General features: G+C 43.5%; 1 protein-coding gene across 1 annotated transcript in view; it reads left to right on the top strand.

The window, feature by feature from the left end:
* The window catches only part of git1 (G protein-coupled receptor kinase interacting ArfGAP 1), a 28,858-nt gene that overhangs the window by 3,354 nt on the left and 10,375 nt on the right, over window positions 1–15,129 (top strand). The window contains exons 2-14 of the mRNA XM_071533268.1: window positions 2,048–2,181; window positions 3,157–3,269; window positions 4,608–4,713; window positions 5,238–5,324; window positions 5,455–5,585; window positions 5,752–5,846; window positions 6,011–6,053; window positions 6,880–6,906; window positions 8,002–8,050; window positions 9,417–9,489; window positions 10,416–10,513; window positions 11,677–11,788; window positions 13,509–13,633. Of these exons, the coding sequence (XP_071389369.1) occupies window positions 2,048–2,181; window positions 3,157–3,269; window positions 4,608–4,713; window positions 5,238–5,324; window positions 5,455–5,585; window positions 5,752–5,846; window positions 6,011–6,053; window positions 6,880–6,906; window positions 8,002–8,050; window positions 9,417–9,489; window positions 10,416–10,513; window positions 11,677–11,788; window positions 13,509–13,633 (1,193 nt within the window). The remainder of the gene's footprint in view (window positions 1–2,047; window positions 2,182–3,156; window positions 3,270–4,607; window positions 4,714–5,237; window positions 5,325–5,454; window positions 5,586–5,751; window positions 5,847–6,010; window positions 6,054–6,879; window positions 6,907–8,001; window positions 8,051–9,416; window positions 9,490–10,415; window positions 10,514–11,676; window positions 11,789–13,508; window positions 13,634–15,129) is intronic.

The following is a 15,129-nucleotide window of genomic DNA, read 5'->3' as shown; positions in this document are numbered from 1 at the left end:
AGACTATTTTAGCTCCATTAATGCCCTAAGCTCAGCCAGTTTTATCCCAGCCTGTGAGTGACTAATGCCGATAGTAGACGTGTTTGTGTGTGTGTGTGTGCACGTATGCGTGCAAGTGTGCATGCATGTATGTTGATGTTGCAGAGTGTGTTAGTTGTTAGCAGCTCATCACATCAGGGTCCTGAGGGCATAAACATGACCCAGACTGTATGACTAGACTGTAAGTCTCAGTAGGCTGGCATTGATTCCTTGCCTTCTTCCTGTCCCATCCTCACCTCGTTCGTCCACATCTACTCCCATTTAAAAGAGATTCAGTTACTCGTCTGGGATAGAAAACAGTGATGTTCTACCCAAAACTGTTAACTCCACTCGTATGTCACACACTACAGCAAATGCTGAAAGTAGGTACAGAACCTTCAGACTACTGTAGAAAACGAGTAGATCTGACATTTGGCGCAGCAAGCGAGGCACCACTGGTTTTGTACCAAGCTGCTTATGACTGATTAAAGGTCAGAGTTCACTGTGTGTGGGTGTGTGTGTCTACGAGCATGTACACACGTTAGGGATGTCGCCTTTACCCAGAAAATATTTGAATCTGCACCTATTTAAAATTTCTCTTTTGCACATATACATCATATTTAGTATATTCTGACAATTAAATATTGTGGTCTTGAAAAAGACTTGCCTCGCTCTGGTCCTGACTAGCCCATGTCTTTATGTGTTAGGCAGTAAGCAGATGCCCTTATCCAGAGCGATTTACAATGAGAAAGCCACTAGGGGTTCAGCATCTTGCCCAAGCACACTTTGACATTCATAGCTGTTGCTGGGATCAAACCTGAGACCTTCCAATCACAGCACTAAGGTGGTCTTGAATCAGCCCTGCTGATAGCATATTGTTTGTAGCGTTTCTGCACAGCACTGAGGTGACTTTGTGTTAAAATAATTCTTTCAGCCTCAGCATAATCAGGCTCACTAGAGTCCTCCATTATAGAGATGCTTAGGATCACCTCTATAAGAGGTGGGCTCTCTGTGTGTGTTGGTTCGGTTCTTTGCTCGTTCGTGTGTAACACATTTTGTAATGCGCAATGCTCAGGGCAATTACGGTATGCGCTCTTTAGGCCGCACAGAGCCCTAAGAACCCTGCATAAAGGAAATACAGTGTGCGCTCGTACACCAGGCAGTACAGTAGAAGTCACGCAAGCATGAGCCAGCTCTAGGTTGCTGCGCTGAACATCCACATACCAGGAAGAAGCTCTGTGATTTTCTAACTGCAGTGGCTCAGTCAACGCATGAATTAAATATTTTGTTCAGTGATTCTCTTAGTTGCAACAGCACTGTGCTACCACAGCACTTTGGTGTTAACAGGTGGAGTTTTTAGTCAAAGTAGTACCAGAGTACCTGTAGGCACCTGCTTCTTAGTCCTTCAGATCTGGTTGCGTTGCTGATTTGCTGATTTGCGTGCACAGCACAATTACACATTCAGTTGTGAAATCTTTCATAATATTCAAATTTAATTGGAATTTTGTGGGCGGAGGTTACCACACGTTGGGTATTGCACAACTGCTTGTCTGCGTTTATTTGTATACTACCATTTAATGCTTCATAATACAGTATCCCAGTGTTCTTACCTTATGTTACCGTAGCATAGCCTTCTACACAATTTATTCACGCTACCTGGGAAAAATGGACAAAAAAGGAGCATGTTTGACTTGAGATTGAATTTGGGAATTGGCATTTTCAATTATTTTCTTAGCTCATACTCCTACATAATTATTTCAATATAGTAACATGTTCTTGGGGGAAAAACATGTCACCATAGACTCCTGATGTAGTAGGCTGTCATTTAGACCCTGTACTGTGGCAACTCGTATCTTGAGGGCTTTATTTTAGGATGGAGAGCCTGGAGCTGGATTGTTCATTTTGTCCTTGATGACTGTTGTGGTGTAGCTTTCAATAACTCCTTCACAGGGCTGCGGGCTGGCTGTCGTACATAGTGTGCTTTAAAACCTCCTAATACCTCCCATCTATTTCTCTGTCTCTCCGTCAGACCCGGGCTGGACCAGTATCAACCGAGGGGTTCTGATCTGTGATGAGTGCTGCTCGGTCCACCGCAGCCTGGGCCGCCATATCTCCATAGTCAAGCACCTGAGGCACAGTGGGTGGCCTCCCGCACTGCTGCAGGTGAGGCTGAGAAGCGAGAAGAGAGGGGGGGAAGGAAACAGGGGCAGGGATGGGCTGGGTCAGGGAGAGGGCAAGCCAAACTCAGGGGGAATGGCTGGGTTGACACATCCGGAAAGAAAAAAGGTAAAAACCTGAGGCCCTGAGTGCTGCCACAGGTAAGGACTAGTACAGAAAAACTAGAATAGCACTGAGGCTGCATGTGCATTCCCACTGTTTTCCCCACTGCATTAATTCTGTTTATATTTAGTATATTTCTATTTAGTCTGTCTGTTTCTCTTATCTATTTCTCTAAGTCTGTATCTGTATCTATCTGTATCGCTATCTGCATCATCTATCTTCTGTATTTGTCTCTGCCTCCTCTATTTATCTGCATCTGTCTCTTCATCTATCTATCTATCTATCTATCTATCTATCTGCATCTGTCTTTGCCTCTATCTATATATGTGCATCTTTTTCTCGGCCTCTCTCTATCTCTCTATCTGTCTCAGTCTATTCAAAAGGCAGGTTGGCTAGCGGAGTGTTGCTATGTGACCATAGATACTCCTGAGTACTTGCTTTTTCTGCCTCACATGCTATGCAGAATAATAGCGCACAATGTTTCATGCTGTGCTTAAAAGTGTGCACTTTCCAATGTAATCAAGATAAGAGAAAGATAAGAGTATGGGGAGAAAATGCCTGGGGAGAAAATGCCTGTGGTGGACATGCCACCGCAATAAAGAGACTAGTTGGCAAGTGGCTGAATTTGGCTGGAGCCCATTACACCACTGCTATAGGTGTGTCTATGCTATGGTCATTTTAGTTTTGGTTCCACATCCATTCCTGTTTTGGATCCAGTTGTGGTTCCAGTGCAGGGTGCAGTTCTAAAAACAGTTCTAACAACAACAACAAAAACCTGTGATGGTGGTAATTTTCTTGCTTGGTGGTGAACCACTGCTGAAAAACGCGCGTGTGTGTGTGTGTGTGTGTTTGGGTAAGATGGTGCAGACTCTGGCCAGTAACGGAGCCAACTCCATATGGGAACACAGTCTCCTGGACCCTGCTCAGGTGCAGAGCGGCCGCAGGAAACCCAACCCCCAGGACAAAGTCCAGTAAGTATACCTACAGGCTGAAAATACACAGCACACCTCTTTATCATAAACCTCCTCCCTATCATCTTTTCTGGGGGATATTAATTTGTCTCAGCTGCATGGGAATTTGGATGTGGGGTATATTAAGAAGTGTAGAGGATGTGCGCCCAGTTGTCGTACCTTATTGACCTCAAAGGAGTTTTTCCGTAGCTATGGATTGTCCTCTTAATTAATCTTGCTCTCCTCCCATAGAGCTATTTGCATAAGTAGATACAGGATAGTTTTGTCAACCCAGTGTTTTTTGGGGTGAAAAATGGCCGTTGGGGGGCCATGAGATCAGGAATTTGACCTGCAGGATAATTTCTCGCTCATTTCACTCGCATAACTTGAGTTACTTACACAAATGCGGAAGCACATTGTGCAAAGCCCCTGAAAATGTATACGCTTGTGTGTGTGTTTGTGAAACGAGCAGCAAACCAGTGGTGACCCATCATTTCTGGTCCATTCTGCAGATCAACTATCTCCACCGTCAGGAAGGGTTCCTACGATGTTCTGCAATGTCTGTAAAACTGTAGAAAATAAAATTGACAATTTGTCAAAAAATGTTTTGATAGGTTATTCCAATCTGGCCTAGTTTTGTCATATTGCCCAGCCACTATAAGCCTGCATCATGTTGAACACTTGGCTAAATTTTAAGATTCAGCCAAGGTCAAGAAATGAAGGTTTGGATGAAGTGATATTGTGAAATGGAAAATGTGGAGGAACTCTGCTCATGCTGTGCCGAGGAAGGACGCTCTGGCAGGCATGTCTCTCCCTTCCATCTCTCCAAGTCTTTTTTTATTTGAAAGGAGAGTGGGTGGACTTTTTATGAGCTGAAGTCACTTGTCTGAAGAAAAGTACACAATTCATGCACTTCTACTGTTACTCATACCATTCTTCTTCATGGGGGGTGACTTCCTGGCAGCGGGAACTTGGCAATCATGTTTGTCTAATCAATCAGAAAATGGGCAGTGTTCAAGAATAGAACGACCCTGCCTTCACAATAGCTGCACAATAGCATTGCATATATGTGTCTGCTTTGTGGTTCTGTGGCCCACAGGGACCCATGCTAAAAAACTGTAGGATTTGGATGAAACAATCCACCAAATGGCGTATGTTATGTTATGTTATTTGAATGGTATGTGCAAAGTGTCTTTCAAAAAAGACATTGCTGTGTGCAGAGCAAAACTAAAACAACACATTGAACTGGCCAGTAGTGGCAAATGTTGTTTTATCCCTAGATGAACCCGTTTTTTCTGGGGTCTGAATTTCTGTTAACCATCCCTTTTTCATCCATTTCCCCCACCTCCTACTGTCCAGTCCCACCAAGTCAGAGTTCATCAGAGCCAAGTACCAGATGCTGGCCTTTGTGCACAAGCTGCCCTGCCGCGATGATGACGGCGTCACTACCAAGGACCTCAGCAAGGTGAGGGCTCAGGATTTCACAGTTCAGAGGTCATGAGTTCAGGTTAATTAGCCTGTACAGAGAGTCATACTGTACAGCTGCAAGTGTAAGCACAAACACAGTTTTATTGTACAGGCTGGAGAGTGGGAATGCCTCAGACATCAACATGCATGCCTGTGCATAGTTGGAATGCACGCACGCACACACACACACAGACACACACACACACACACACACACACACACACACACACACACACACACACACCACACACACACACACACACACACACACACACACACACAGTTTCCACACTGAAAAGACCCTCTGGCAGGAAATGATGTGAATGACACAGCAGGATGTAATAATGATCTCTAATGCTGTGGAGCTCCACTGGGCTAATAAGGGGATTCTCTGCCTGTTTCTCTCTCTCCACTTTTATTCCTCCCCGATGCTTAATCTTTCCACCCCTGTCTCTCTCTCCCTCCTCTTTTCCCCTCCTCTCTCTCTCTCTCTCGCTGTCCCTCCCGTTGTTTCTCTTTCAGCAACTCCACTCCAGTGTGCGGACAGGGAGTTTAGAGACGTGTCTTCGGCTCCTGTCCCTCGGCGCTCAGGCCAACTTCTTCCACCCGGTCAGAGAACAACATCTACTCGCTGACTCACTCCATCTAGCAATTAGCCGCACAGTTCAGTTCCTCTCCTTCTTACAGACTTCTTGTCCTGACTGTGTGTGTGTGTGTGTGTGTGTATCTGACCCTCCAGGAGAAAGGCACTACTCCGCTCCATGTTGCTGCCAAGGCAGGCCAGATCCTGCAGGCTGAGCTGCTAGTGGTGTACGGTGCAGACCCCGGAGCACCTGACATCAACGGACGCACACCCATGGACTACGCTAGGTACATGACAATAGACACACATAGATATACATCTGCAAATAATAATAATAATGCATTTTATTTGTAACTGCACCTTTTAAAGGTGCTGCAGGAAAAAATATAATCAAAAACAAAACGAGAAAGACAGAAGTATTTCATAGAATTCATTTGTGTGTGTGTGTTCCAGGCAAGCGGGCCAGGTGGAGCTAGCAGAGCGGCTGGTGGAGTGTCAGTATGAGCTGACTGACAGGCTAGCCTTCTACCTGTGTGGCCGGCGCCCAGGTAACCCACTTCTTCTCTTCTCTTCTCTTCTCTTCTCTTCTCTTCTCTTCTCTTCTCTTCTCTTCTCTTCTCTTCTCTGCCCCCCCCCCCCCCCCCCCCCCCCCTTCTCCCATTCTTCTTCTCTTCATTTATTAACCCAAGCTCATTTCTGTGTCTCTCTCCAGATCACAAGAATGGCCACTATATCATTCCTCAGATGGCAGACAGGTATGGACCATGGCACAGCTCATTAGATTATTGGTTTGTGTTATACTGGTTATGGATGTGCTGTTGTTGCGTGTGTGGTGTGTGGTTTGTTTGCATGAAGGATTTTTGTTAAATGTGGAGGGTGTGTTGGTGTACTTGAATGTCTTTGCAGCTGCCTCACTTGCCATACTTTTGTGACTCAGCTTGAATTTGATTTTCTTCAGTATACATCTCCTTTGCATGGATGAATTGGCAATGTTGCAGTTGAGTATTTGGACCAGCAGGTGGCACTATGGCATTAGGTCATCATATCTCCCTGTAGAGACTTAGAAGGGGGAGGTCTTTGGCTTCTCTAACAAAGCTTGCTGTTTATTTTCACTGCTGATCTAAGCTATTATAGCTAACTCCAATGATTTAGATACTTGAGGTGTGCTTGATTTGTGAAGCCAGAACTGGAGGGTTGATTTGAGAGGTCCAAAAGTGCACAGTCAGGCTGTGATAAATCAGCTTCCGTATTACTTGGCTCAACTCCTTTGAAATACTTGCTTGGTTTATGAAGTCTGAACTGAGTTGAAGAAGTGGTGCCAAAAGTATACATGCAAGTGTGCATGTAAGGCAGCTAAACCAAGCACACCTCAAAATCTATTTGTTATTTGAAGTGGATGCTACTTTTGGTGTGGCCATCTAACTCCAGTTGCACTCTGTTCTGCTCTAGTGAATGGTTCCTCTTGATAATAACTTTTTGAAGCTGTTTTGATGTGGCCTCTGTACCTCTCTTTCTCTCTCTTTCTTCCTTTTTCTCACTCGTTTTCTGTTCTCTCCATTTCGCTGCGCTTGGTGGAGCCAGAGCTCGTCCTAAGTGCCCGACACAGAGGTATCTTCACTCTCCTTGTTCTCCCTTTTCCTCCGGAATTTTCCTCCTTCATTTCAGTCCCCCCTCTCTCCTACCCGATCTTTTGTAGATTTCCCTGCTGTATACCATAATAAACCTAGTTCTCCTTCCCTGGTTTTAGGAGGGAAGAATATTAGGCCTAAATCTATTACCACTAGAAAACAGGGCTGTACAGTTATGTTGGAAAAAAAAATCTAAATCACTAGAGGCTGCTAGGGATCAGAGGTGTTACAGAGCTTGGGAGAATCCCTGGCCTACGAGTAAAGTTGTACATCACAGAACTTTCATTTTAGTCGGTGGAACAAATTCAAATGCATTTGAGTTTGAAAGAAATTGAGTCTACTTAAACCAAATGAAGCCCTGTGTAGTGCTATCTTTTTCCCCATGGTGCTGTTTTCATCAAGAGTAAAATTCATGTCAGTCAGTCAAGCTTTGGACACTTCACTCCTCCATAACCGTGTAATCAAACCTCATCTCGGTTTACAAACTCAGTTTAATTTTAGACAAATTATATCTTTTGTTTGTTTAGCAGTATCTTGTATCGCGTATTGTGAAAATATAACCTATGAAATATGAATATTCCCAAATGAGTAGCAAATTTTCACACAACTACTACGGTCCTGCTCCCTCCACTCTATCTTTGACTACTCGTGTCAACATCAGAGGAAAAATCATGTTTTCCTTGGATGTAAATAATTGGAAATACATGCCAGGTCACAATACACAACTTATCTGACATTAATTATTGCTGATATTTGCACATTTACAATGTGTTTTGATATAATTTTAGCTTACAGAGCCACAAATGCACCATGGGACTGTACAGAATATTGTTTTCAGGTTAAACTTGGCTCCTAAGGACAATTATCATCATATTAAGTTCCCTTCTTGATCTGACACCAAACGCATCCCAACCCTCCCTCTCCTTGTCCAGCCCTCTCTAGCCGAACACTCCCCCACCTCCTCACCTCTCTCTTCTCTCTCCCCATCCTCAACCCTTACACCCTCCCTCCCCCTTCCTTCTCTCCACTGTCTGTCTGCGGTGCCTGACTGACTATTGTTATCTGTGTTTTGTAGTCTGGACCTCTCAGAACTGGCCAAGGCCGCCAAGAAGAAGCTCCAAGCGGTGAGTAGGGTCAGACTCTGGGATTAATAATGTGGCCTTTGTACATTTACATTACAGTTCAGGCATTTAGCTAATGCTCTTATCAAAAACGACTTAAAATGAGTGCAACAACAGAATAAGCTTTAATGCCTATATTACAGACAATCGTAAGGATTGCCAAGGTCAAAGTCACAGTGCCCAGACAATAGATGGAACAAATTTCCCCGTGTCCTTGGAATATTTATGTAAAATAGAGAAGTGTCAGGCAGAAAGAGTTTGTTAGTATTAGGGTTGCAAAATTCTGGGAATTTTCAAAGTTGGAAAATTTCCATGGGAATTAACGGGAATTTATGGGAATTAACGGGAATTAACGGGAATTTATGGGAATAAACGGGAATAAACCAGGAATTTACTAAATTGAAGGTATGCTCTTAATAGGGAACTTAAATATAGTTGGGGAAAATATATTTTAGCATAATCCTGACTAAAACAACCAGATATCATGCAAGTACAGTTGAATATCTATGCTATTCCTCAATCACATGCACACATAACACACTGCTTACTGCAGGGCTATTGAGACCACGCCCCCTACATGCAACTCAACATTCATGTTTTTGTTCTTCAATGAAAGAATTGATTGTTCAATAAAATATTTAACACTTGATAAAGTTCTACTTACAAATAAATCTGTTTTAATTGTATTATTTTGGATGGATGTCTGCTTATAACAAAACAAATATTTATGCTTGGATATGATACCTTTCCATTAAATTACCCTCAATTCCCAGTTAATTCCCGTTAATTCCCATAAATTCCCATTAATTCCCATAAATTCCCATAAATTCCCATAATTCCCATGGAAAGTTTCCAATTTGGAATATTTCCAAAATTCCCCATCTTAACTTCCCATGGAAATTTACCGGAAACTTTCCGGAAATTTACCGGAAATTTTCCACCCCTTTGCAACCCTAGTTAGTATTATGCTATACCTCCCAAAATAGTCTGTTTGATCTCTCCAAGACGGTCTTTCTGGTCAATTATTTTCATTTGAAGGAACTTTATTCATAAACTAGGACCACGATAGTTCTTGGCAAGATGAGAGGGTTGACTGGAGATGAGACAACATGCTGAGTGAAATTGTGGGAATCGTAGCCCAGGTTGTAGCAATAGAATTGATGGTGACTGTTGAGTTAACGCTCTCTGAGGTTTTTAGAGTCTATACTTCATGACGATACGTCAGGTTGTACTCATGAACCTATCTATACAAACCTATAACGTCTTTCTGTTTTCCACGCTGGTGTTTGTTGCACTCTTGGTATGGATGTGTCTATATACATTTGTTACCATGTCTGTGTTCTATATGTTTGTCTGTGTGTGTGTGTAGCTGAACAATCGGCTGTTTGAGGAGCTAGCCATGGACGTCTATGATGAGGTGGATCGCAGAGAGAACGATGCAGGTGACCCTCCTCTCCTTCCTTCTCCCTCTCTCCTCCTCACCACAGTAGACCTGCTCTTCTGCCTTTTGCCTTTTTCAGACATGGAAACTTTCTCTGGCTGTAGGGATGTTGAAGTAAACACCACCCTACGAGACACACACACACACACACACACACACACACACACACATTGTTTAGAGCTAAACTAAAACAGCTCATAAACCTGGACTCGAGAAGATTTGAGAGAGAGAGGAAGATGGCTAGGGGAAGATGAACAAGTAATCAAAAGAATCATTCTGTCTGTTGTGCTGAACTCTGTTTGAGCAGAGAGAGGAGCAGAAAAAAACAGAATAAATGAATGAGAGAGGAGAGAAGTGAGAGGAAAAAGCGAGTGAATTTGAAGGACTTGGGGATCAGAGAAGGAGAGGAGAAAGTGAAGAGAAAAGGAGAATGAATGTGAAAGAGGAAGGCCAAATGGCATGAGTGAGGGAGGAGGAGAGAGTGTTTGAGTGAGGAAGTGCCTCAGGAATTCTCCTCCTCCTCCTTGGCTCCTTCTCTCTGTCTCTCCTTCTCTTTTTCTGTCTTTCTGCCCTCCCTTTTCCTCAGTAGCAGTAGCAGTCATATTGTGCTTTCTGACAGAAGCACTCCAGGTAAGTGGCAAGAACACACACACACACACACACACACACACACACTCTCACTCAACCACACACAGAGGGGGAGGGTTCAGAGCACAGCGGTGCATTGTAGGAGTTGGAATTTAGCTTTTGTATTTGTATTACAGTTTTTACTTTACTGTTTTTTTTTTTTTTTGTAACTGGGCCTGTGTGTATGTGTGGGTGGCTGGACTGGGCGTGGGGCTGCCTGTGTTCCAGTTTAGATGACCTTGTTTCTTAAACACACACACACTGACTTACTTTGTGCCCTCTATGTGTGTGTGTCTCCAGTGTGGCTGACAACTCAGAACCACAGCACTCTGGTAACGGAACGCAGCGCAGTGCCCTTCCTACCAGTCAATCCCGAGTACTCGGCCACACGCAACCAGGTAAACACACACACACACACACATGTGCACAGCCTGATACAAATGGACACACACACACACACATACACATCCCTATCAAATTGTAGAATTTTTTCAACCTGTAGACAACAACAAGACACAAGAGAGAAAGGTGAAAGAACTTGTCCACAAATAGACAGACAAATAGAGCTGTGTGATGTCTTCGCTTCGATACAGAGAGATGTTTTCCAGCTGTTCTGTATGTGTGACCAAGAAGGGGGAAAGCTGAGAATGTGTGAGAATGAGTGTGAAATAGACGAGGGATGTTCTTCAGCTGTGAGAGAAGAGGAAAGATGCCTTCCATCTGTGTTCTCTCTCTCTCTCTCTCTCCCTCTCTCTCTCTCTCTCTCTCTCTCCCGCTCTCTCTCCCCCTCTGTGAGAGAGAAATCCCATATGTCCTCTCACATAGTTCTATCCTCTGCTGTGTGGCTCATTAGTGTAAACATTGACCTTAACGCACACATACGTACACAGGAAACGCCCACCATCGCCACGTTTGCTCTGCCCTGATTGGGCAGAGTCACTGTGGCCGTGGAGCTGCTGACTATTTATGGTGGGAAACCGAGAAACCACACACAACACACACGTACAGTTGAACTTTCTACACTCTTTTGTGTTCCTTAAACAAAGCGATGTGCTATGAATAGAAGGGTAATTCCACAGAGATTAGAACTTGGATGAAAACTGACATTTTTATTCTCTTATATAAACACCAGCATGCTTGCGTAATTGCATGGTACAGCAATTGGTTTGTGTGTGCCTTTGTGCACGGGTGCATCTGTACATATGTGGATAGTTGTGATTGTGTGTATTTGTGAGTGTGTGTTCAATATGACTGTGTTTTTCCACAGCACATGGTCGTTGACCACAGCAGTCACACAGACAGTGAACCAGTGGCTGAGGGGCTGGATTGTATTTGTATACCACACAACTCATTAAATTTTTGACATGCCAGTGTGTGCATGTGTTTAAATAATTATTCAAGTTTTAACTCTTGCTTGTCTTGTTGTTTGTCGTTCTCTCTCTCTCTCTCTCTCTCTCTCTCTCTCTCTCTCTCTCTCTCTCTCTCTCATCTCTGATGCTCTCTCTCCCCCTCTCTCCTTCTCTCTTCTCTGCCTCATGCCCTCCCTCCCTCTCTCTCTCAGGGCCGTCAGAAGCTGGCCCGTTTCAACGCTCGGGAGTTCGCCACACTCATCATCGACATCCTGAGTGACGCCAAGAGGAGACAGCAGGGGAAAGGCCTCAGCAGCCCTACTGGTGAGACACTGGGAGGGGAGGGATGGAGGGATAGACGGATGGAAGGCTGGAGGGATAAATATGGTGGGTTTGAAAGAGGAACAAAGTTAGGGGAGCGGAAAGAACAAGGCCAGAGCCCTTATCCTGGTTGCAAAGATGGATAGACTGAAAGTAATGGGTGGATAGACAGAGGACTTGAAAGTGGAAAAGACACAGATGATCCGATTTGAATTCTTGGGGACAATACAGGCCAGTGGCTTGTGTGCAGAACTAACTGATACTAATACTTATCTGTATAGCAAAGTGAATTCACAAAATTTTTAAACTGTCTGTTTGAAGATTTAGAATGCAGCTGTGACAAGTGTAGGCTCGGAAATTTAATTGTGCTTTACGAGGCCACCGCCTTTGGGTGGGCTTGTATAAGGTTAGGGTTAATTGAACTGAACTATCTATTGAATTGAACTATCACTGACAAGACAACAAGCGCTTGACTAAACAAGATTGTTACAATTACATACTGTAATGCAATAAACAACATTCTGCACTGATTGAAAATAGGCCTGTGCTTTTTTGTGATTATGCACTAAGGCAGGTGAAAACTCTCTGTTCCTGAGCGGTCGATTAAATTTGTCATCCTGTTCAGTCATGTTTTTAATGTGCAGCAATAACATTAACAATTTTATATGAGAGAATATAAAAATTAAGAGGTGCATGGGTAAGTGAAACGGAAAGCCTGGTTATAATCACCCTTGCTATGCCACATTATGCGCAAAGCACATTGTGATAATTTTGCCTTAAGCATATGAAATAACAGGTTTTAGCCTGCACAAAGCACCAGATGTTGCAGCATCTCACACACACATTGTTGCTTTGGTCGAGGTTACGATCAAGCATTAACAGGATAACACAGACTAAATTATAACGATTAAAAGTTTTTGCAAGCATTTCACTTTCATCTTGATGAATAATGAATTGTTTATATTGCTAAAACCTGTCAGTAGGAATTTGTCAAATCATGATACTTCCCCTTGTGCCCTTGTGCTATATCTGCCATAATACTGAGGTTCAACATGTCCAAGGGATGCATACTTCATACTTGGAGCTCTCTCCTTTCAGCATGCTGTCATTGTACTGTTTGGTAGGCTGTAACTGATGTAGGCTACAGTTCAATTACATAAGTCCTGGCAAAGTGCGTATTTACTCTGTATCTGTGGGTCAGAACTCTTCAGAATCCACATCAGAAAATGGCATGATATCAAGGCCTATGAACTCCATTACGTTTCCTGATATTTCTCTGGCAGTCTTGCTGTCCCTGCTGTAGGGTTTGCATGTTTTAAAGTGTCGCTAATTGACAACTGGGAGAGTCGCGTATGTTGTCTACCTTGACATTTCCCCTTTTTGGGGCCTTCCATTGCACACATGACTTTCATTACACCTCTCAGAATGGAGCTTTATTCTCTTTTCTGACACTTGGTAAAAGTGCCAGAGCAGAGACTACATTTTCCTTGAGACACTTTTTCCATCTGCAGAGAAATTTGGCTTATGCTGTCTGTGTCTTAGGGTTGATTCTTATGTGAAGCCAATTTAGAGACCACCGCTGAATTAAGTTAGAATGAAAATTGGCTGAATTTGGTTCAGCAGTCTATCAATCTGAGCAGGGAAGGGAAGGACAGGTGTAGATAGAGCGATAGAGAGATATAGAGAGAAATGTAATAAATGAGCAAATTTTTCCTTCTCTCAGACCCGTTGGACCTGGGCATTGATGATGACCAGCATGACTATGACAGCGTAGCCTCCGACGAAGACACGGACAGCGAACTGACCACCCAGAACAACAACAACACGCAGCGCAACAACCGTGCAAAGGTACAACACTTGAACACACACTATACACACTACAGACTACTAAGCAATACACATCTGCACACATACCACAAAGCAACACCTTTGCCAAGTTAACATTCACTAATGCACACCTCCATACATGCCTACACTCCATTTCACACTTCTTGAAATATTTGATCACCAAAAGCAACACTGACTAATGTGCCAATGCGAGATTCACACATGCTCAACAATTCAGTCCCGTTCTGATCAGTTAGCTTCTGAAAATATCTGGAAAGCCAGCAGTAGCATCAGTAGCAGCAGCTAGCAAAGCTTTTCATCTTTTCTTCTCTATGACTGCCTGTCCCAGCATGCTTTGCGGGGAGCGGCCACAGTCAGGGCTGCCACATAGCTCCCGAGTGACATCATCAGCTATTCTGGGTCCCAGTCAGAGAGGCATTGTTCAGACAGAGAGAGAGAGAGATGAGTGGGAGTGAAGGGAAGAGAAGAGGGGATTGGGAAGAGAGGAGAGATGGTAGAGAAGGATAGGGAGTGGTGGAAATAACCAGTAACAACAACTAGGCCTGTAACTAACTGCTTTTCCTATGGAAAGAGAGAGTTTGGGGCCCCATACTAAAAATATTTGCAGTCATGGTTTTGTCATGCTTTTTAGATAAAACAAAATTACATTGGCATTGTGTTCTATTATATATGGTGTTTTCTGTAGTCTGTTATCAAGTGGAGGAATTAGGATGGACAACTGGGTTAAGGAGAAATGGATTGGGAAAGAGGTGAATGGATGAGAAAGAAGAATAGCAAATGAAATATGCTATTCTTCTATAGCATGTACTATATATGTAAACTATAGTACAGCACAACAAAAGCTAAAGATGGATAGATACAGAGACACAGCAAAAGAAGAGTGTTTGTAGGTAAAATCTTAGGGAGTGGTATAGAAGTGTTTGAGCATGCTCCCACAGTTGCAGGAAGTGGGGGTGGGGGTGCATGGAGACGGAGAACTAAGGCTCCACTGTCTATATGTGTGATCAGCTGTACCGCTGGCCTCCAGGCTCCAGGCCAGCCCTCTGCCTCTCACACAGTAATAAGCTCTGTCTGTACCCAGCTCAAATGGAACTGACTCATTTTCCTCCATATCACCTCGGCATAAATCCTGCATAAATTGGATAGATAGTATGAAATGGTGTCAACTTATACCAAGGGTTCTGACAGTTTTTCTGGTCTAGTATGCTCTCTGGTGCCGGGGCCAAGGCTTATTAAAACATGCTAGACTCTTGTCATGTGGGGGGCCACCAGAAACGAGCATGAATCTTGAGCCATTTTGAAATTGTTTTATAAACCTGACAAATAATTTTAGAAACCAGGGAGTATACTGCTCTTCCAAGTACCAGTGAGAAGAATTTGGGGAAACAATAAAGAAATTATGTGATCGTAACCCGCAATCACTTCACAACTTTCACAATGTTGGTCTCCTCACTTTGTCTGTGTCTCTGTCCATCTGTCTGCCCCCCATCTATCCA

This window comes from Centroberyx affinis, unplaced genomic scaffold, assembly GCF_046629955.1.
Source record: "Centroberyx affinis isolate AG114_WGS23_722 - 3 ecotype Tasmania unplaced genomic scaffold, CSIRO-AGI_Caff_v1 ptg002349l_1, whole genome shotgun sequence".
Classification (NCBI taxonomy): domain Eukaryota; kingdom Metazoa; phylum Chordata; class Actinopteri; order Beryciformes; family Berycidae; genus Centroberyx; species Centroberyx affinis.
Note: the sequence above shows the minus strand (reverse complement) of the source record. Positions and strands in the feature narration are given on the sequence as shown.